Consider the following 23,754-nt stretch of genomic DNA (forward strand, 5'->3'; position numbering starts at 1 on the left):
TGTCCTAAATTTAGTTGAGAATCTGTTGGTCTATTACATATAATATAATGAAGCCTGTGGTTCAGAGTAAATTATTGTCTTGTTTTTTTTATTTTGTTTCCATGTTGTCACAAATAATGGTGGATTCATGCTGTACTTGTTTTTTAAAAATGCTTGACGTCACTTTGCACCACATTACTGTGGAGTAATCCAGTTGGAGCATGGGTCTTGTCACACACACACACACGCACGCACGCACGCACGCACGCACGCACGCACACACACACACACACACACACACACACACACACACACACACACACACACACAAAACACTGCAAACACACACAGGCAGCGGTCCGGCAGTTGTCTCGTGCTCCCGTGTTTATTTTGTAAATAATTAACAGCCTCCATTCAGCGTCTCTGACCGGGAGCCACGATAACCACCACACGACGCGTAAACAAACCCACCACGACTCTGTGCCGCTGCTTCCGAGGGAGCCGTGCTGACAGTGCTGATCGGCAGCCTGTCCAGCAGCGAGTCGCCGTTCTGTGTCGATTAGTTTCCACGGAAAGTTTGAGGTTTGAACTGGATAACGACTACGGAGGCACAAAGCTGAAGCTGTCAATTTCCAGAGCAAATTCCGTCTTTTCTGATCGGTAGCTCTCTCTAATCTCTGATTGGATTATTAAAAACAAACTCTACTCTGACCTCCAAGTGTTAGTCACGCTGATGTGTCCCAGACAGATCGACACATGACCTTTGATGCTTCACATGAAGCAATAAGTGGATGAGGGGGGGTGCAGGATTTATTAATGTGAAAACAATCATTAAGAATGACAATTTAATCATTCTGCAATCGTGCCAAGTTTAATCTATGTTGCTCTTGTTCTGTAATTAAGTAATTCAATCAAAAGGCTTTTGCTGGCTGCAGCTAAATTGTTTCTGAATCTGTGTCAGAGATGTGGAAGGTCCAATGGGAGGATGTAGAAATGTCTGAGTTACATCATTATCTTGGCTCGCTCTCCCTCCAAGATGTGTTGGAGGGTTTCCAAGTAGCACCAAAATCAGATTTAAGTCCAGACTTTTACTAGAGCATTCCACATTTTTTATTTTTTTTTTAGTGGATTGTTTATGCTCAAATGTGCCTGAGCTTAAAGTAAAGATGTCTGACTGTAGGCATGAAACTGTTTAAAAATATTCCAGTTCTGGTTCTTCAGTTCACATTTTTTTGGGTATCATCAAGGTTGTTTTTGGTAAAGTATTTGTGTTCTTTTGGTCAGAAGTGGAGTGGGTTTTTTTCCCTAGCCTACTTCGTGCTGCCAGACAGGTTCTGTTTAGTGGATCCAACTGTATTTTTCACATAGATACAGGAGAGTTTGGATACATTTTTAACTCTTAGCAAATAATATCGCAGTTTGGAAATTGCCACTCATGATTGTGTCGAGTTGACATGTGTGTGACGATCTGAAAACCGGAAGAAAGATATTCGTTTTTCACAGCGCCACATCTGTCTTGGTGACACGACACGTAAAAAGATCTACAAAACATCTTCCGGTTGTTGCTAGGAGGAGTTTGACCTTGACCCGTCTTATCAAACGCTCATAAATCTCCAACTTTTCTTGTGCTTTCAAACACAACAGTTCTTATAACAACAAAAAAAGAAGCACTGAGCAGAAAAACAGTTGCGATGTAGGTGTCAACAAGCACAAAGAAAATGAGTCAGGATTCCTTTTCACAGGAAGATGATGTTACTTGAGTTGCAGGAGCGGAGCCTCCTCCGGTCCTCCTCCCCCTTCCTCCCTCCCTTCATCTTTTTTGCCTGTCTGTATTCAGGTCACTGTTTCTTGCATAACGACTCATTCATAAAACAGCACCACACCTCGGGGAATGGGACGTGGAAAAGAGACTCCAGACGTTTAGAAATTGTCTACGCAAGGAGAATTTTTGCTGCAGCATAAATAGTCGTCATGTCATTTCAGGAGGCAGCTCATGTAATGCAGCTGTCAAGAAACGAAAATCTAGACAGCTTAGAAGAGGTGTGACACTTCATTTAATAAAAAAAATAAAATAAATAAAATTCCTATTCTAAGAGTATCTGTTTTGGGTTGAGAAAATGTTTCATCAATACCGTCACTACACCGTTACTGAGCACTTTCTGGCTTACGCGTCAAAATTTATTCCAATAACCCACCACATAAAACATAACGAAAGAGACAAACTTCCCAATTCGGTCCTGCGTATATTACAATACGAATTCAGCTCATGATAAAATGTTGCTCATTCAAAAGTTTGCTGTTGAAACCGAGCCAATTGCGTCGACTCATTGACCTTTAATACTGGGCCAGTGGACAGCAACCACTCCCTTTTAACAAGGAGACATTTCAACAGAACTGGGTTCAACATGCACGGCCATCTGTAACACATGGCTGCAGGGTTAAGAGGAAAGGAGGGAGAGACAGAACAACAAAAAAAAAACCCAGAGCAAGTGGTACCTTCGATGGGAAAGAAAAACGGAAAGCACAGAAATACAGTGACAGCGACAGCTACGTCAATAACTCTAAAAAAGAAAAACGCACGGATGCATGACGTCAGGCGTCCTTTCTAAGAGACCTAAAAACGAAACTATTTTTCTTTACAAACCTGTTCTAATCTTTAAACCGAATCATTTGATCGATTCTGGCAGAATGATTGTGGTTGTGTCGCACCACAATTTGGTCCAACACCAAAAGGAAATGTGGAAGAGCCTGAATCAAGTTTTTTTTCCATCTATGGAAACCAGCAGCATTAATGGGAATAAATGATGATACATGATGCTGTATGTCTCAAGGGTTAACATGTTTACAGTCATCATTTATGTATGACATGGTATTGATATACTTTCCAATGGATATGCACGCACGCACGCTAGTAAATGTGCTGTTTTTTTTCTTCCTCTGCAGCATTTTTTACATTCAACCTTTAGTCGTCAGCCATGTTCACAGACCGGTGCCGTTGTTGGGCGACTCTGCTGGACACCAGACAAAGTGACCGGCCCGAGTCGCCGTCCTGCCTTTCGATAGCACTCAGCAAAGCCTGTTACGAACAGCTCGGCCTGTTTTGCACTCATTAGGGATGTGCAGGAGATATGGCAGACGTTAATGTTTGATCGAGCGAAAAGCAAGTTGCCGGAGGGATTTCACGTGAACTGCCAGCTGCTGGTTCTGTTTTCCCGCCTTTGCACCTGCGAGGGCAAAACAAGGCCTGTCAGGTCACTCATTACTGCCACTAATTTTAGCTAAGAGTTTGTTGGCACATCATGACGTTCCAAAGCTTGATTCTAGTTTTTTTTTGGTGTGTGTGTGTGTGTGTGTGTGTGTGTGTGTGTGTGTGTGTGTGTGTGTGTGTCACCAGAAGACCTTTATTTGCACTCAACACATGTTAGTTGTTTTTTTTTTTCTCCAACTCCAATTTACTGACGAGATGTGTTTAAGGTATCCTCGCCTATTCGATACCCACTTTTTAAACTCGCTTTTTAAACTCTGTTGACCTTTGACACTTTAAACTCAGAGTATGAGCTCATTGTGGAGATTTATTTTTGCTTGACTGAATGCAAAAAACAACAACAACACAATATTGCAAAAAGTAAGGTGCAGAGCTTAATGTGATCGGATCTAATCCCTGGAAAAGTAAAGCAGGTTAGAAAGCATTAAAAATACTTTTAAAGAAGTTAAAAGTTTAACTTAAGCTGCATGAAAGGTTGCAGATCCTAATGTGGGACAAATGTTTTTGCCCACATGGTAGAGCAGGTTTAGTGGGTTTTCAATTGAGATTATGACATTACTTGTATTCTAAGAGCAGAAAAACGAAAAATATCACTTTACAAAAAACATGACGCAATGAAGTAAATATTTCAGAAACACTGGAGACCAAAGATGTTTCTTTAATCGTCAGTATTAGACGTTTCATTCCTTTGATGTTATCCAGGATTTAGTTTATTGTTTAAAAGCCTCGAGCTAGATGGTCTTAAGGGAAAGCATGGAGAATCTTAATTAAAAGACCTGCGTGTCATCATCATCATCATTGTCGTCATCATCATCATCATCATCATCATCATCATCGCTGCTGTGTGGGTTTGTTTCAGACAACTTTCCCACACCCGATCACACTGTCTGGTTTTGTTAATGCTCCTTAAATCTCAACCTTCCCATGATTACACAGTGCCAGTGTTTTTGTTCCCAAACAGACAAAGGCATCATTTTATCTGCAGCTAACAACGACATTACACACAACGGCATTACACAGCTCTCCTTCACCCCCCCCCCCAAAAAAAAGCTTTATTTACAAGATGTCGTATATTAATTTTTCTTTTTTTCTTTTTTTTTTTTTTAAATAAAGGACGCCTAGTTAAGCTAATCTGCTGTCCAGAAACAAAGCACATGATCTGTTCACTCTGAGAAATGTATCTACAGTAATGTTTCTTCCCACTGAGCCAGGATTATCCACAGCTATCATTATGATAGATCTCAGTATGTGGCAACAAGTGGCCATCAAACCTCACAAACACATTATTACCAGTGATCATCACCAGCAGCTTCACATCTTTTGAATCTCAACATACATGCTTTTTAAAGCAGCCCTCTTCTACTCTCACGCCACTAAATAAACCCCCAGAGGATCTTCAGAAGGTGGTGGAGACCCCCCAAAAAACGTAGCAAAGAACAGGAAGGAATGTTTGGTGATTTATCAGTTGTCAGAAATGACGGGATGCTCTCGGCTGCTGGCTTAGCAGAAAAAAACCCCACCTTTACTCGAGTCATAAACCATTCAAAAGAAGACGCACCATCTGTGTCCAACATCTGACGAGTCAGGTCTATTTCGGCAGCCATGACAGGCCATCAGAAGTTCACTTCATCGCCGGCTGAGTTTCACCCTCCACCCGGGAACATTCGTCCAGTTCCCCAATGCTATGGGGTTCCATTTGTGTCAAAAAATAAGTAGAAGCCACATGTGTAGATGTCGTCGGTCTATGTCGTGTGATTGAAAATTTGTGAAGAAGGATGAGTTTGCAAACCGACGTGTTGATGTGAGAGCACAGATCGGATTTATATTTAAAGCTTGCCCAGCGTCCAAGAACTTAAGAGTTAGGAGGTGTTAAATAATTGTTTGAGTAATTTATGTCGGTGGGTGGGAACCTTTAGTGGCTGCGGCTGTGATTTCTGCTTTATGATGCCTTCACATGGCTCCGGCTCGGTGATGAGGTCAAAGAAGAGACTTATGGCTCAGCTAATCAGCTCAGGACTTTACTACTCAGAGTTGGCCACCAACCACCGAGTAGATCACGGGCGAACGAACAAGGAGATTAGACTCTTAAGTGTGGGAGCTCGAACATCTGTGTGTGCGTTTCGTGCTCCTTGTGCGGAGGGGTCTGTGATGTTTGACGTTTGTCAGACAGCAGACGTCGTCTGACGGCAGTGACAAAGTCGAAGCTGACGTCCTCCCCCATCCCCCTCCATCTGTCGAAACAGCTTGAGGAAACCGGACCCTCCACCCCCCCCCACGCGTAATACCTCGGTTAAAAGAGGAACTCCTTGCTGCTCTCCTTTGCCCTGCGGGAAGACGGTGATAAGATGATCTAAGTATATGATGACAGCTTTATTTTGCCCACAGGCGGATGTTTATCAGATTATGCCATCTGTTGTTATATTTGCGGACAGGATTGAGTTCAGCAGGTTAAATTCTAATTTTAGTCTCTGATAAATCGCGTTGCGATGTTTATACGGCATTATTCTAAATTTCCCCTCTCGCTGGTAAAGTTTTTCATCAAATCTCCCTCACGTCACAGTACAAAACGAGCTGCCAGTATACTTTTAGCGATCACACCAGCGTGGAAGCAACATGTAGTTAGATCTCTCAGCAAAACTGGATTTTTTATTTATTTATTTTGCATCCATGTTTTGTGTGTACAAGTGAAAAAAAGGGGATTTTATTTTAGTCATTTAGAGCTGGTCTATTGACAGCTTGCGATGAGCTCATCAGTCGGTTCTGCAATCCCAAAACCACTTCCGCTGATTTTCAGTAAGCATTAGGTTTTAGTGTAAGATGTTCCTGGACAAGGCCTGGACGCTTTATTGCTCAAAACCTTAAAACACATGCTTCATTCAGGCAGAAACGTTTCAAGAAATTCAACCTTTAATTTGAGTACATTTATTTAGTGGCAGAAAAAAACCCCAGTAATAACTCTTGTGCTCTTTGGATAATATGCTTTAATCCCCATGGTGGTGAAAATCCAAATGATGAATTATTTTTTTATTTTTCTGGGAGAATCAGCCAGATTTCCATTTGTACTGATCTCATTTTAATTTGACTCTTTGAATAATTTTCAGCTACATTTAGCTTCAAGAAAGATCAAATTATACTTGATTGCTTTTAATAATCGCGTCCCTTGGTTATGTAAAGGGAGCCTGCATTGATTTGACCTTATTAATTACCATGGTTTCCATCACTCATATATAATTTACCAGTGAAGGAGCGGGCTGCAGAACTGTGCGAAAGATTTGTCTTCGATTTTTATTGTGCCGTCACATACGCTCAACAATTTGATTATCTGCTGCGGTTATAAATGAGGTCTGGCTAACAACGTCAGCTGATAAGTTATGGCTTCTCACTGTGCATTAGCAGTTTCTTTTTTTAACTCCACCTGTTTATAGTGTAACATTTTATGAGTTTGACTTTAAATGCAGTGGGAGTGGTGCAAAAAACTGTTTTGCAACAGAGACCCACAGTTTTCCCTCTTTCTAGAACTTTGGACCATCAGCTTAAATGATTGAGCAAACGCTTCTTCCCCTTTTTGGATCTGCTTTAGTTAAAAAGAAGAACACGTCATTAAAAGGTCCAAAAGTGACCAAAGTTAATGACATGGAAAACAATGGAAGGAGGGAGTCACTGATTTGTTTCCCAATACATCAGACTTGGCTTTACACGTAAGTGACCATGTATGAAAATGTAATATAAATCTTGTTAAGCAAACACGAAGCCCCAGATTGGTGTGCACGATTATGAAAAAGTAGAACCTGAAAAGTGGAACTTGCAGAAGTGAAATGATAAAACTGCAGTAAAACAGACGTAGCCGGGTGATTAGTAATAAATAAATGAGGCTGGACTTTAAGTGGAGGTTTGGTAGTGGCTGACACTTTTTTTTTTTGCAGATGCTTTGCGAATTGTTCAAATTCAGGGCTGGAAAATCCAAGACTGAGTATTATGTCTGATTCAATAAAGCTGCAGCCAGACTTCTACCAATATAAGGATTTGTTTTCACAAAAGCCAAAGTGCAATTGTTATTCCTGACGTTGGGGAATATTTATTTCTGCACAGTCATCTAAATTATCCAAACACAGAAGTGATAGCTTTTGTAGACTTTACTTTATAAATCACTTGTTTAGGAAAAATCAATTGGTAAAAAAATAAATAAATAAAAGGTTTTCTCCCCCTCTTTGATATGTTTTTAATGACTTAATATCATAACATCTAAATGAGCTTTTCTAAGATGTTTTCGAAGTATCCCAGCTACGGTTTGGTTGATCGTAAAGCCGTCGGTTTCATAAATGCTGATCTATTTTTGTTTTACGAGGTATGCTTCTCACTGACATCAACAGGAGCGCTCTGTTTTATATAACACTTTTACCGGGGCTGATTATGTTCCATATGGTGCATAATTACAGCATATGGTGTAACTCTTAGACAAGCAAAAGAAACCAACAAAAAAAAGCAAGTATTTTAAACCAGAATGTTACAAAAGTAACAATATACACTCCTTAAAATTTTTCACATTTTTTATGTTACAACCAATCACTTCAGTGTTATTTATTTGAATTTTATGTGTTGGACCAATACAAAGTGAAGTCAATTGTGAAGCAAAGGTTTTTACCAGTAAAAGATTCCTGACCGTGTGTTTTTATTCATTCCCTAAACTTTCTGTAGTAAAATTGTTTGTACATCCATGCTGGAACAATAGATCATTTACACACCAAAAGTAGAATGTAAATGAGCAACATCAGCTTTTAATTAGAAATACAAAAAGAAAAAAAAACTCCTAAATGCATCGTAAGACCTATTTTTGTCCCCATCGGGGACTGCACACACCGTCAGCCACAGGTCATCATGAACTGCTCCTGCTGCACTGCTAGAACATGTCAGCATTGTTTTGAGCAGCAGCGTAGCTCCGCCCACTGACAGGCGCTCAGCCAATGAGCTCCTCGCCTCCTCAGAACCCCTGCATGTATGGATCCAGAGGAGGGCTGAGGAGGTGTAGTCTTCATAAGATCTGTCCCTGTGGGAACTTACACATTTACCGCTGGCTGGAGCTCATTGAGCTTTATCATTTTTTTTGACGGGAGTATTTTTTCTTTTTGGAGGTAAGCTGAATCACAGGGTTGTACGACTGGGACATCTCTTACATGTACCTCGTCACCCAGCTGATGACAGATAGTCTTGGACCTTGGATGCAAAGGCAAGCGGCGATGCGTCGGCACCGCTGTTAACTCTTTGGACACAAACTGAGCTGAAAGCTTGTTTTTTTTTTTTTGTTTGTTTGTTTGCTGGTTGCTATCTTCAAGAAGGGCAGAGGAAATCTGAAATCCACGATAATGAAGCTGAAACCGAACCAGACCAGGACGTACGACGGAGAGGGTTTTAAGAAAAGAGCGGCGTGTCTGTGCTTCAAGAATGAACGGGAGGAGGAGGTACGAGACCCCGCAGTGTGCTAATCTATTGCATTTTCAGCGGGTGTGTTGTGAATCTCTGGCCTGGCTGCTGCTCGTCATTCGGGGTGCGCGGGTGTGGGGCGGCCACAGACAAAACCAGCCAAATTCGTTTATTCTACAAATTGGCTTTGGTTTCTGGTTTCACTTTTGCGGTATTTGTGTCTGTTTGTGTTCCGTAACGCCTCGACTTCAGCCTGCTCTGTTGCCACCGCTGCTGATGCGCCCGGGGCCAGCCAGTTTGGGCTAGTTTGAGGAGTACGACGTAGAGAAAAGGCGCCTACGTCAAGTCATGTATTTATACAACTGAACAAATGTCTGATTCTTGCAAAATAAAATCCCCAAGTTGAAGTGCACTTTCGAAAGTACGGTATTGCAACCAAAAAGCTTTTATTTTGAAGGTTAACACTTGACACATCCTGCTAGCTGTCTGCTAGCTTGAGTGAAGTAGCGAACCGCGAGGGCGAGGCTTTCGGTGGTTTAAAGCAGTTTATCGTCCCGCATTTAGTTAGGGGACAAGGATATGAACCATGAATCTTTTTTCCAAATGTAGAAATCACATACAGCTTCATACAGTAACTCTAAAATGGCGTCAGCATCTATAACGGAGAGGTAGTCATTCATGAAAGCCGCTGCATCCCGCCGGCCTTCAGCAACCAGCTGCGTAACAGGCATGTTCACAAGTTCTTAAAGGGACAGTAACGTATATAAAAACAGACATTACAGTAATATTCCCCCTAAAAAGCTAATAAAAATGTAAAAATAATGTTTATTTTGTCTAATCCATATTCATGGATTTCTTGCTTATGAAAGCTTTTTGGCACTGGGAAGTTACAGAAATTCTTGTTTTGATAAATCTTTAAGATGTTGAAGTTAAATTGATCTAATCCGACTCTAATCAAAAAAGCAGCAAAATAGTCTTTTACTAGACTACCATGTTGGAAGTCAACTTCAATAATGTTTTTTTCACGGTATGTGGAATATGCAGATAATTAAAACAAGCTAGCTAAATATTTTATTATGTGGTGTGCGGAGTGTTATTAAAAATACCAGAATAGTGATGAAAGTTTTGTCCCACATAGTAGGAAATATTAAAAAGATAAAATACACCCACCTCTACGTGATAAAGGATTACTTTCAGTGGAGTTCTGCGTGTTTCTAAGAGATTACACAGAAAAACAACAAAAGTCAAGGCAAGTTTTTGACATGCATGACTATTTTGTTATAAAGAAGAAAAGCAACACAACTTAAATTAACTGTACACAACTAAAATACAGGTGATCTAACATTTCCTTTGCTTCCTTCACTGTGTGTCTCCTGTGTGTTTTGTTTTTAGTAACCCTGAGATTCACATTCATGACTTGTTCTTTACATTTTTCAGTCATATTCACGTCCGTATGTCAAACCCATATCCTGCATATTCCCGCTGGTGTAATTTTAGCCCTCTCTGACCATGGCACAAACAAAGTTTTACATCATGTGCAGTTATTAATGTCTGCAGAGGGGCGGCCACTGCCTGGACGTTCCAGTGTTTGGCTTTACAACACTGACAGCCTCTGTGTAACCACACATGCTCACACCCTGCACCTCTGCTTGGATCTGCAAGTGCTAGCTTGCAAGTGCTAACCTAGCTTTTCTTAGAACACACAAAGCGCCTTGTTTCTTTATTGTTTTCTCCAAATTTCCTGAACAACGTTTACCTGAAAGAAACTTCAGAGAATACTTGTCACAACACGAGCATTTCTCAGAAATGTCGGGTTATGACAGGCACGTGTAGTCGCGCAATCATTTGGACGATACAGTAAGAGAACCAACTGGATGCTTTGATTGTAACCGAGCTTTATGTCTGATATCCGGTTCCCTTAAACTCACGACGCAATCAATTCTTCTCAGACACATGACACCTGGCTGTTGTTTAGTCTGAGCTGCGCACGCCATCAGGTAGTTTTGTTATGGAGAGGAAACTGAGAAAGTGGAGCCCCTAGGTCATGATACCCTGTGAAAGCAAGTGGGCAAACCAATAGCAAGTTGGGCAATGCAGAAGGACAGCAGTGACGGTTTAATTGCATGGAGCCTCTGTTATTATTTTATGTTGTAAATACCCAACGTTGGGTGAAAGAAAGCCTTTTTACTATTTCAAGGTTTCTCCCAGTGTATTATAAGCCTGGCGGGCCTCCAGGATTTACTTGTGCCCCCACCAGACTAAGCATTGCTTATTTATGCAAGTCTTTTTAAAATTTTTGCATTTTTTAAGATTTTATAGTTGGTATTCAGGTGCTAATCTGCCAATATTTCAAAAACACAATTATAAAGGGATATTTTCAAATTTCCTGTCAACTTTAAACATTTCTTAACTCGGAAAACACAACAGGCCATGTTTTTGAATGACTCTAGCATTCAACCACCAGGTTTAACAGGTTTTCTGGGGGAAACCTTGCTTATTTGTTTTATACTGTCCATTTCTAGAAAACTAAATTAATGTTTTCTGGGGTTTTCCAAATAGATGATTCATGAAATGTTCTCGGTTAAACCCACAATAAGTAGTCCACATCAGAACATGCCCTGTGTGTCTTTATAGGACTTGTCAATAGCGGCGTCGTACAAAAAAAATCCCAACGAGAAAGAATTTCCATTTATTGTTGTCCTCATAAGGTCCCATTAATAATGTTTAAAACCTCCCAAAACTGTCCATAATGTTGGGATTCTGTAGAAAAATCCTCAGAATGGAGAGCTGTTCACTGACCAGAGAAAAAAATGAGATTTTTCAGTTTCAAACTGCTTGATCACTGGTCTCTGCTGTTTGTAGTCACCAGCAGTTGTTTTTTTTTTTTTTTTGAAGCAATTTAAAAGTTTAGTCCCATCAGTTGAACAGTAAATGGTATGTGTCCCAATTTAAGGTTAAATGTAACTCCTACATTCCTGCATTTAAAATCATATAATTACAACTTTTCATTGAAATAATGGAGTTTTATCTTGGAAAACTGAAGGTAATCATCCAACAGATGGATGTCAAGCCCTTATTATGACGACCAAATTACAGCCTAGAACGCTGCAGCAGGTCGTTAATAAAGTCATCCTGGGACAATTAAAAGGACATAATCAGCGTTTCCTCACACATTTAATGTAACCCGAAACATTTATTATGTGCATTAGTGGCTTTACTCCCATTTTAGCAGTTCTGATTTTCCACTTCCCGTCAGTCCCTCCTCTTGGTGCCGTGTCCGCTCTGGCATTCAGAGCATCCTTTAGTTGACAGCTACCAGGCGTGCCTCTTTAGGGAGAAGCAGGACGTGTTTATGTCCGCCGGAGTATTGGTGCCGGTTGTCCGTTTTTGGCGCTGTCATCGCCTGGGTTTATTCGTATATCCAGTTATTCTCTTACTCTAAAGCCCAGCGCAGGATTTAAATCATGTTCAGACAATCTGGCTCGCCAGTGGTTTTTGATGAAACATCGTCATTCAACACCGCAGTAGCGCTTCCTCTGAGGTTTTTCCTTCATCCTTATCCTCTTTATGAACGCATGTGGAGCCGCGGTAAGGTTTCAGCTGTCAGCTGACTGTTGACCCTGCTCTCATCATGATGCGAGTTATTTTGTTTTTGCACTTGGGGCCCACTTTAAGCCGCTGCCTGCGTAGTGTGAGCCACTGTTGCTTGGGAAAGCTCAGAGAAAGACAAATGAATTCCCTGGTAAAATAGTTTTGCTGCATGGTCTTTTTTTTTTTTTAAATGCACATTCGCGTAAAAAAAAAAAAAAAGTCTGAATAAATCCTGTGCTGCTGACCGATCCGACTCCCTCTCTGGTGACAACAAAAAGATAAAAATGGAGCAGAAATCTCTTTTGTCCCCGCTGCCACCGGAAGCCGTCCGGCTTTTGTTTTGTATACATCCCCGCTGTCAGCTTGGAGCACGTCCCCTTTAAGCCCCGCTGGCTGCAGGTCAGCAGACTAACACTGTTGGACAGATAGGAATGAAAGGAAAAAATAAAAAATGAATCTTGACACAGCTAAGCCAATAAAGCACCTGAAGATTCAGTAATAAAAAAAGGAGCTGTAGGCTCCTGAGGGGATGCTTAGGCAGTCTGGGAAAGAATAGAAAATGACTGACTTTCCATGTCCTGGTAAATAATGAAAACTGTCTCCTGTCATGTAAACTTAAGACGAGCACTTTACAAAACAACTCAGACATTTTGAACCCTTCCACGTTTGGTCACTTTACAACTTCTTACTTTTTTGGAGTTTTATGTCTGGGGAAACAAAACGGGGGATGGTTATGAAGCAGAGAGAACATTAATGTCTTTGTTTTTTAACAAGTAAAAACTGGGAAAGCATGGAGTGCATTTCTGTTCAAGCCTTCCATCTGGAGGAGCTGAAGAAATCAGGTGGAGGAAACTGACAATAGGACAAGCATTAGTCGTAGAAGTCAGAGAGAACAAAGCTGCTGTTGTAGGCGAACCTGTTTGTAGCTTACAGCAAGCTTCGGACGAGATCCAGAATCGTATCATCCTGGTCGGATGAGTCCAAAATTGTAGTTTTCGTCCAACTTGCAAACTTGCAAATTTGTAGTAGAAAACTGTACAAATACCTGTAGAAACCACGGTGAAACATGGAGGTGGCAGCATCATGCTGTGAGGATGTTTAAAAAAAAAAAAAAAAAAAAGGTGACCCTGGAAGGAAATGTCGCAGAATGGTGCAAAAAAAAAAAGTAACTAGAGACTGTGGTAGTGTAGCAACCTTAACCATACAGGATGGCTTTGATCAAAGTTTGAAATACTTCTAGACTTGTGGCTGTAATGTGGCAAAATGTACCATACATATTGTCCATCTGTTTGCCTACGTTTGTCCTTCTTTAAGTGTGTTTTTGTGCAGGTTTTATTTTCAAAGATTAGCCTTGTATAAACGAATTGAGAGCATTTGAGTTTAAGCTTTAAAAACCAACCCGAGACCTACTGAAAACTTGCTGACCCCGGACTGGGTCGAATTTGGACGTGAAGTTCACGTTTGCACCTTGCACTTCTCACCTCCCTGAGAAGACGTCATCTCCTGCTGTCGACGGAAAGCCATTTCTTCCTTTAGCAAGTCCTCTGACTTAAATTAGAGAAGAGTTGCACCTACACCACAACTTATATTTAATTTTTATTTTATTTTTTCAAAACCCATTCCTCTGCTTCTTCACCAACCTCTAACCTGCTTCTTGTGACACCGGAAGCCGGTGTCTGAGTTGGGCTTTTGCTGCACGTGCGGGAGGCGGCTTACGGTTGGGTTTTGGCCTCTCGGCCTCCGATTCAACCCCTGAGAGGAGCCTCATCCGAGGGCCTCCTGTGACTGCTGCCTCAATCCCATTAGAGAATGTAAGGAAAGCTATGCGAAAGCCCCGTTTGGATTAAGTGACAGCCTGACTCCTGCGGCAGATTACTGCCGATCAGCTGCTCGGTGGAGGTGGATTTCACCATCTGTTGCTCAAGCTGTCTGATGCACGTTTCCGTCGTTGACACACATCTACGCTCAACTGATGTGAATTATATCTTATTAAAAGTTGAAGCGCTTCATCTTCTTGAAACTTCTACCTTTCTCTTCCTCAACCCACCCTACCCCCTTTTTGGTTTTTTTCTTAAATATAGCTTCTAGCGATGTCAGGTGTTGATATTTTGCCACCCAAGCCCTCTGTGTAAACATCGGCCGCGTTAACGGCGGAGCAAAAGTGACGATGTTGACGGCAGATTCTCTCATGTATAGTTTTGATTCCTAAGACGGATTTTGCCAAGAAACCTGCACAGGCGGATCCGATCCATTCGGATCAGTGAACACTGCAACAGTAGTGTAATTCAAGCCTTTAACAAGGCCTCACAGGGGAGCGGGGGGAAGCGCTGAGAATATCTTCAGTTTAGCTGACTTTGATCTGCGAGGAGCATCTCGGTTGTGTATTATTTCTGTTTCATTGCAAAAACTGCTGAAAATGTACGTTATGTCGCGTCGGTTTTGTACTTGAATAGAGGTGTAAAAAAGAAAAGTAAACGTATTGCGGTTAATCAACATGTTTTTGCTTTTGCCAGGTTCTGCTGGTCAGCAGCAGTCGGCACCCGGATCAGTGGATCGTTCCTGGAGGAGGGATGGAGCCCGAGGAGGAGCCGTGGGGCGCCGCGGTGCGAGAAGTCTTCGAGGAGGTCGGTAAATCTCGTGGTCTCGTTTTTTAATATCGCAGGGATCCGTGGTATGAGACGGTACAAAGCAGGGCTCAGAGTTCCTGCTAGATGGTTGTATACAGCTCTATGTTTGAAAAAAAAGCACCCTCTACGTTTTAATCAAACACCTGGCGAAGATGTAAAAGTTTTAAAAATCCTGCCTTAAGATATTGTGTAAATATATACATATATATATATATATATATATTTTTGTCCTATAAAGAGAAAAGTCATTTATATTTTTCTTAGTAGATTTTAGGAACTTTGTTAACTTTGTTTTTTAGCAACAAAGCTAAGCATCTTAGCTGGAGATGGGCACCAGCAACCCTCCCGACCCCACTAAGGGACAAGGGTGCCAGAAAATGGATGGATGGATGTTAACTTTGTGTAGCATAAATGTGATTGGACCCATTTCTCTTGTAAGTGGAAAAGACAAAAAGAACATAAAAGATGTGTGTTGCCAGATGTTTTGTAGCTGTTATGCACTGTTGTCTTTCCCACTTTGAAGAGTGTCTAAAAGACACTGGCCTTTATATGTCACATTTAAATCTCAGAGAAACCGAAGGTCATAAATGTAGTTAAAAGTCCCTTGCTTCTCTAATGAACTTTATCAAAGTAAAATATAAACTAATAGGAATGATTGGGGTTGCATTTTTATTGTTAGGTTATGCTTTTGCAATAAAAACTAACTTTCTCAAGAGTATTTTTTTTATTCATATTTATTAAATATGCAGGGATCTGTGCTAAAACTGGAGACTCTTTCTTTCTTCTTTTAAATCGCACATTTTGAGTCGGAGGCCAGCTTTTGTCCCCAGTTTATTTCAAATTAAACAAACGTGATACGAAGCTTAAGTCTCTCGATTACCTTTTGCGTTCTTTGGCTAGATTACCCGGTAAGGGGAGCTGATATGTTTGGAAGCACGACACACCCTGACGAAACAATTTCCAAGCGGCTACAGTGACAGCAGCTCGGTCACTCGGGGGTCGCCCGGCGTTTCTGAGGAACCACTTGTCCTTTGCTGCGTCAGACGCCTAAACTTGGCTGCGAAGACCCCCGTGTGGCTTTTGTCGCTGGACCCATCAGGGGACACTTGTCAAGCATGCTGAAAAGCGGGCAGGACACATGTCCGGTAGCCTGATGGTTATTTGATATGTGTTAAGTACATCCTAGCTATTAAATGACCGTTATGGAAGATATAATGGCCTTCCTGCAATAAGAAGACAGCAGGGGTTCTACCAAGGCGATAAGACACTAGAAATGATAAATGTGGCTTTTATTATGTAACGTGCTCCTTGTGGAACCCTCATTTAACATTGTGTACGGTCCTTTAGACATTATGGCCCCTGAAAAGAGATGAGCGATTGGAGCAACAGCAAACACAGCCTGTGTGTTTGCACAGGGCCTTGAAAAGTATCCATTCGTTTTTAAAATACATTTTATGATTTATGTGATAGACTAACACACGGCTGTAAATGATGTCGTTTAAAGGACAACGATCCACGGTTTTCAGTCTTTTACGCAAATGAAAAATGACTAAAGTGTTAAAAATAAGATTCAGTCAGTTTTTTTATTTTTTTATTTTTTTTTTATTTTTATTGGAGCAGAGAGAAGGAAAATAATACATACATATATATGAACTTACATACACATGTAAACACAATACCTCTCATTTTGAACACATGATGATCAATACACAGTGCAATAATAGAGGCATTTTACAGAAATAAAAGTTCCGAAGTTACGATCCAACAGTTTCAGCTCCCCACCCAACCCTCCAACAAAAAAAAAAAAAAAAAACAACATCTACAGCTAAACTCCTGCTCTCCAACTGGATACTCTAAAACCCTCCCTCCCTTCCTGTCTCTGTACAAACTGAGTCAAAAAAAAAAAAAAAAAAAAAACAACATCCCCCCCCCCATCTCAGCTCAACGTCAACATGATAGAAGAGAAAATAAACAAATAAATATGTCATTAATCCGATATGACTACCCATTTTTATAACCAAATCAATATTCAGCGACAGGCACCTTCAGTCGGGCAAAGCCCTCAAGTTGGAAAAAAAAGAAAGAAAACATTGCCATTTTTGGTAAAACTTCTGTGTAGACCCTCGAAGGGTGTATTTGATTTTCTCAAGCTTCAAAAAAAACATCATGTCTCTAACCCAGAGGGATATTGAAGGACATTTTTCAGACTTCCAGTGTAGCAGTAAAGATTCAGTCAGTTTTATGTGTTAATCCTATACAGAATACCTATTGTTTTGAGAAAAAACAATAATACTGGAGTGTTGCCCTTTTTTTTTTCCTTTTTGTCATGCTCTGTTTTTTTGCTTGGTTGATTTGTTGCGGAGAGGCGGCTCACGCCACATGCAGAAGGAATCTGTCTCTTCAGCTGAAAGTAAAAACTTTGGTTTGTTCCCCAGGCCGGCGTGAAGGGCAAACTGGGACGCCTGCTCGGTGTGTTCGAGGTAAGCTGCTCCTACATTTGTGAAACGAACGGCAAAATAAACAACGCAACACTTTTTAGACAACGAAAGGATTCTAAAATCAGCTTTTATTTACGCAATAAACTCTGCGGTAATCCTAAAACGTATGCTTATGATGTCTTTTTTTCTTCTTTTTTCTTTTTCCTGTTACGTAAAGCAAAACCAGGACCGGAAGCACCGGACGTACGTTTATGTTTTGACTGTGACGGAGACGCTGGAGGCCTGGGAGGACTCGGTTAACATAGGTACAGCTTTCCTTCTTATGCAACATACACAACGTGGCTTTTATTTATATGGAGGCCTGTATGCTGCTTGGAGACCGAATGGGGAACGCAGTGATAACAGGTGACTGTAAATCTAGGCCATGGATGCAGTGAACCGCTACTGTCAGAGATGCAGACGGCAGCATTAGTGTGTCCAGAGAACAGCTTCTGTCTCCGTTAGCGGTGTTCTTTGTAGGAATAGAAGTCTAGTTCAAATGTACGAACTGAAACATCTATCATAGCGGTTCTCAACGTGGGCGGTACCGCCCCCCAGGGGGCGTTCAGAGGACGGCAGGGGGCGCTGGCGGACATTTTTGCAAAATGGGGGCGCTGGGATGCCTTTAGGGGGCGTTTGGTCGAAGGTAAACTTTACACCTTACATGCACAACAATACCAGTTTAGACTTTGAGCAACTTGGTAAAACTGTATTGTGTTACATTAAACCATGCTTGGCTGCAACTGTATMGATGGCAGCTCTTCTATTCAGTGTTTGTTAGCTTCTGTTAGCTTCTTGGCGCAGCTCCGTTCTCCTGCTACTGGTAGCTTCACCGCATCAGTTCAGCGTTACACCGGCTGATGATGTCTCTGTGATTCACTTTGTCTGGTATTTTTGTACATATGTTTTGGCAGTTCTGTGATCATGTCTAAGCAGCAACTTATATTAAAAAGTGTTTTATTTCCGTTTGAAAGCTGCCCACTTCCATGGAAGGAAAACAGAAAATCTCTTATAAACATGTAATTACTAAAATCATGATACCCTCACTGTGTATCCCTCTGAAAAATGAACAAATTTAAATAAAGAAATCCCTCCATGGGTGTTATCACGATAGAGAGCGTTCATTTTAAAGCGTCAACACCGGTGCTGTAAGTGGTCCGGTATGAAACCACAGCACTTTTAAATTTCAATAATCAAAATACCAAAATTGTTTCTGTTGTTTTAAAAGGTTTATGTCAGTCTGCCTTTTCCCCATCGCCCAGCACCTTATGGGGCTTAAAAAAAAAAAACGACGCGCACATTGCGCAAAACTCTGAAACAGRAGAAGCGGGACATAAAATGGAGCGACGAACTAGATGTGAATTATGGCATAAAAACAGAGAATCCAACGCTGAACAGTGAAAAAATCAACACATGACGATTAGGAGGCGCAGCAGGTGAGTGACGATTACTGGATGGTCAAAAAACGATTAAATAAATCTAGCAACAGGACAGAAACTAAAGTGGACATACCAATAAACCAAGAGAGGATAAAACTAATCAAAGGAAACTAAACAGAAATGAATGAAGAACAAAATGCAAGAATAAACTAAGAAACTAAAGTAAATGCAGAGGAATAAACTGGTATGGCAAGACCTTTCGAGCAATAATTAATACAGAGACTGTATGGCAAGAATAAACAGACACTATTTCCAGATTAAAGGTAAAATAATATTGTTGAAATGTCATGGGTTTGTTGAGACCACATCTAATACTGAGAATAAATATATTTTACAGACCATAACGGTAAAGAACTGATCACTTATTTGTTTTTAATTAGATTTGATATATTTATTTCTTCAATATTATTTTTCATGTCGGTGTTAATGTCATGAGGCTGATGACTCTATGACACTTTCAATTTGACTCATTAGGATTTGATTAAGAACCAGATTTGTTCTTTGTAATTTCTGTCCAGTAAAATTATTAATCTAAATCAATAGACAGGTCTATATTAATCCATGTTTCTGTCTCATTTGTATGGCTTTACAAATATGAGACATCTGGAACTTTTGTTTTTCCACTGAAAGCTCTGGTTTGCACAATAAATGCCATGTGGGTGAAGTTTTATGGATGATGCTCTGATGTCCCATTCTCCTGAAGGCAGCACAGAGCTGCACTACCAGAAACTCACAGAAACGCTGAAGAGAAGAAGAGCTATGATTAATGTAGTTACAGTTCTATCCATGTTTTAATGTTGCAGTTCAATCGTTTTGCAAATAGTTCAAAGTTTAAACTGGCATATTGTACATCTTTTATCTGGTCATTTTGTGTAATATTTGACAAATAGAAAATGGCACAAAATAATATTTTTTCCACTGATTCTTAGCTGTTAGGCCTACCTATTTTAACTTGAATGTTTGTTGCATTTTTCATAAATTATTTTCACGCCTGTGAAAATAATTTATATTCCCATGACTTTTTTGTTCTCTGGGAAATTATTTTTGATGCTAAATACAGAAACAAGCATAAAATAACAATAAAATAATAGTCAGTGCAAAGTGGCCTGCAAATTCTTTGGTGGGGGGCGGTGAGGGACCTGGATAAAGGTGGCGAAACACTGATTTATCATGTTTTTTTTACTTCTTGCAGTTCAGTTTCTTTTTTTTTTCCTCCCCTGTTTAGCCTCCCAACGTATTTATGTCCTCTGTCTCCATCTGCAGGCCGGAAGCGGGAGTGGTTCACCGTGGACGAGGCCATCAAAGTGCTGCAGAGCCACAAACCGGTTCACGCCGAGTACCTGCGGAGACTCCAGCTCAGCTGCTCCCCCACCAACGGGAACTCCATCCTCCCGAGCCCGCCTCCGAACGACAACTACCCTCACTACGGCACCACCACCGGAGCCCCCTCGACAGGCGGCATGCTGGGCTCCTCCTGCAGATAGGACCTCACCGCGCCGCCACCGCCTCGCCTCGCCTGTCCCGGCTTGGACAGTTTACAGAAAGTCTGTACAGTCGCTTGCATGAAATCTAAAAGACTTCTCGGAGCCTCGGCTCGCCTGTATTTATTATTTCTTCCCCTTCGCTTCGAGACTGACCAAAGCTGCTGGCAGGACTGTGATGAAAGACTGAAACGTCTCTTCTGCTGGCAAGATTCAGACTGCAGCGTTGGGGAGGGGGAAAAAAAAAAAAACAAGGATGCTGGACACTGCTGGTGTGAAGGAACTTTAATTATGGGATGCCTTATTGAAACTTTGTACGAATGTTTTAATTCACTAACCGTCGCGGTTACCTTTTTAGCGGCGACTTGCGGGCTGTGGGAGGGGAAAAAAAACTAAAGAGTAGCTGGCTCCATCAGCACATCGGTGTGCAGAATGTTTCCATGGTAATGTCATCAACACACGATGGTAACGGTAAATATATTACACATGAATATTTATTAAAAAGAAAACACCTTCAAGTTCACAAATCCCTTTGTTCCACTTTGTGTAAACTTTTTCTTTCTTTTTTTTTCAGATGCATAATATAAAGATAAATTAGCTATTAAATCTGCTTTCCTGCGTTGCTTTTCAAACATAAATTAAATTTAAAATGTAGTTTTGGGAAAAAAATCTTAAGTTTTCAATACGTTCTACCTCAGCAAACTTAAACTGGATACGACTGTCCTGTTCGGTAACCTCTTCTGACGCAATGCTACTAATTAAAATTCAGCCTGCAGCGTTACCTAACTAATGTGTACACACCATCTTCTGTCTGAAGTGTTAAATCGAGCAGACTGCAACTCTGGTTTTATCCTAGACTGAATTGATGTTCCTGTATGATACTAAATTGGAGATGCACTGATCAGTTGGCCAGAGATCAAAATTAGACTCTATTTTTGATTTCTTCAGTGTTGCTGATCTGTGGTGAAATACCAAAATATCAGACTTTTGCATCAAATGCATCAAAACTAATTATTTGTTAGGTAAGCACACCACTAGGATTTCATTTAGTTATTTTTTTATTTTCTAAGTTTGTTCCTTGTTGCATTTTCTCTTTTTTTGAAAGAATCTGAATTTCTTAAAAATACATATATTACTAGTTGTCTACTTAAATAACACTTTTGTATTTGCGTCAAATACTGAGATTCTGCTCAAGATTCAAAAACTGTCATTTCACAACTTTGCTTTTTTTTTTTTTGCTTGCCTTTTGATTTAAACAGGGTAATCAACGCATTTTTTTTTAAACAAACAAAATTAATCAGAAATAACAAATTGTCCATTAAGGAATCTTTATTTACTGTTGAGTAATTGAGTTTGCATTTGACAAATGGAGATGTTGTATAGATTGTAAAACGAGCCTGACCTAAATTAGATCAGGATGCCAGAAAAGCTGTGAAATTTCCCTTTACCTCCCCGAGAGGAGATTCGGAGGCCAACTTGGCTAGTTTATTGTTGCTGTTAGGAAGCGTGAGGCATGTTTGTTTTATTCCTTTTAATTAAAAGAAAATCTGCATCTGTAGTGGCCAGGAAATGTCTGATCGGTGCATCTCTATATGAAACAGGAGGAATTGTATGAAATATCTTTAGCGTGTTTGTTTGCTCTTTCAATGTTTTTCCTCATACTTCAGAGCAGTGATTGAGTAAAAAAGATGGATCTTCCTGTATTTGATGACTGACTTTTTTTCAAAATATCATTAGTTTCTCACAAAAAGAAAAAAAAATACTTAAAAATGAAAGAAAATACTCGTTTTAATTTGGTCTGAGAAAAACTCGCCAAATGCTAACCCTCACAAACATAACATTGTTTGTCACCATGGCTTTTTTTTGTTCGTTTCTGGTGTCATTCTTGTCTAAAATATATATATTTTTTTAACCCAATAATACCATTACTTAAGATTATTTGGCAGCGATTACACTGTAAAACTTTGAGAGAATCAATCCAAACTTTGTGGAGAAACGGAAGAGAAAGTTAATTTCAGTTCAGTTTATTTCACAATTAGTAGAATCAAAGTTGGAGGAGTCTTCCTCCAGCGGTTTGGGGTAAATGGAAATTTACTACCCCTCAGCCAGGATGTTTTTGGGAGTCAGCATATACAATAATCGCGTGTTATTCTGGTAAAAGCATTGGAAATGGAGGGGAGGAGCAATTGTCCTGGAAAGGTTCCTGCTCAAAACCCACCAATAGTTTGTGAAAATGCTTTCACAATGTCAAATCCAGATTTATTATGAATTTTCTGCAACATGTAAATTGTACACCGATCGAAAATCGAAAGAGGAAACATAACCTGTATGAAAATCGCCTCCCTACCTTTCGCGTCGACGGCTGAATGAACGCTCGATGTGTGTAAATAACTTCAAGAGGCGTTGTAAAATGTGTTTTTAACCTGTACCTCTTTAATATTTTCTATATTTTTAAAATGATGCACAAACAGCACGTGTTCAGTGTGGGAGGTGTTTATGATGTGAAGGCATTGGAAAAGGAGAATGTTGTCTCATTCGTAAGAAAACAAGGTTATTTTTAATTTGAGGACTTCTTTGATTTTATTTGATTTTTATTTTTTCATTCACTCACTGAAGCAGCATACAATAGGAAGTCCCATCTTATGTTGAGGCTAAAATGATTGTTTTTAAGATTAAAAAATGTAGAATTTTTTTTTTGTTTTTTTGGAGAAATTTCAAAAACATCAGATTTATATATATATATATATATATATATTTTTTTTTTTCACTTTTGGTCTACAACCAGAAATGTGTTTATGCGTTTCCAACACTGGCAGACCAAACCGTTTAATACGGTTAACTTTGGACTTGTTTTCCAGATTTTTTTCTTTCTTTTATGATCACTTTGTTATGTTTTCATCACATAATCTTTTCTTTGTAAACATCACCCAGGTCGTCTGAGCTGTCGTAAAGCTTCGGCTTCACCTACTGCTGTTTGTCTGTCCGCGCGGGTGTGTGTATGTGTGTGTGTACATATTTATTACAAGGGGTGAATTTAAAATTAATTGTGCCAAATGTCAAAATTTGTGCTATACTAGGACAAAAAAAATCTATATGTCGAAAATTAGATAAGGTCTAATCATGATGAGTTTCTACAAAGTATTTAAAATGTTTTATGAAGGTTTATTTCTTAAAGACCAATTTTTTTTTACATACATATATCTATAGCTTTTTAAGGCTGTATTCTTCACCATCTGATTGGTGGTTTAATTCTGCCTGAAACGAGTCGGCTGCGTGCGCGGAAACGCAGGTTGAATGTTTAAAGTCTTAGCCAGTTTCCATCTGGTCTTATTCTCCTGTCGAAAAGCTTTTAATCAAGACAAATGAAAGTGTTCTTACTGTTTATCATGATGTTTTGTGAAGCTCAATGTGAAAGGGACCTGGGCTGGAAGGAAGAGATTACATTAAAGGAAGAACAATTTGACTCCAACTGTTGAG

The 23,754-nt window shown here is 40.1% G+C and overlaps 1 protein-coding gene across 2 annotated transcripts; it reads left to right on the top strand.

Moving 5' to 3' along the window:
• The first annotated feature begins 8,236 nt into the window (after positions 1-8,236).
• Positions 8,237-23,740, top strand: nudt4b (nudix (nucleoside diphosphate linked moiety X)-type motif 4b). 2 transcript variants are annotated; one of them, XM_008400929.2, is made up of 6 exons: positions 8,237-8,373; positions 8,575-8,700; positions 14,767-14,877; positions 17,316-17,360; positions 17,536-17,623; positions 20,060-23,740. In XM_008400929.2, the coding sequence occupies exons 2-6, from the start codon at positions 8,605-8,607 to the stop codon at positions 20,278-20,280; spliced, it is 561 nt and encodes a 186-aa protein (XP_008399151.1). In that variant the 5' UTR covers positions 8,237-8,373; positions 8,575-8,604; the 3' UTR covers positions 20,281-23,740. The 2 variants fall into 2 exon arrangements, with proteins under 2 accessions (XP_008399151.1, XP_008399150.1); XM_008400928.2 differs by having other exon boundaries at positions 8,238-8,700.
• The last annotated feature ends 14 nt before the right edge of the window (positions 23,741-23,754 follow it).

This window comes from Poecilia reticulata, linkage group LG23, assembly GCF_000633615.1.
Source record: "Poecilia reticulata strain Guanapo linkage group LG23, Guppy_female_1.0+MT, whole genome shotgun sequence".
Lineage (NCBI taxonomy): Eukaryota > Metazoa > Chordata > Actinopteri > Cyprinodontiformes > Poeciliidae > Poecilia > Poecilia reticulata.

Excerpts from the sequence above, each read along its gene's own strand:
- nudt4b (XM_008400929.2), top strand. The coding sequence starts at position 8,605 with ATGAAGCTGAAACCGAACCAGACCAGGACGTACGACGGAGAGGGTTTT. Across the intron at positions 8,701-14,766 it reads AGAATGAACGGGAGGAGGAG|GTTCTGCTGGTCAGCAGCAG; the intron begins GTACGAGACCCC and ends TGCTTTTGCCAG. Across the intron at positions 14,878-17,315 it reads TGCGAGAAGTCTTCGAGGAG|GCCGGCGTGAAGGGCAAACT; the intron begins GTCGGTAAATCT and ends TTTGTTCCCCAG.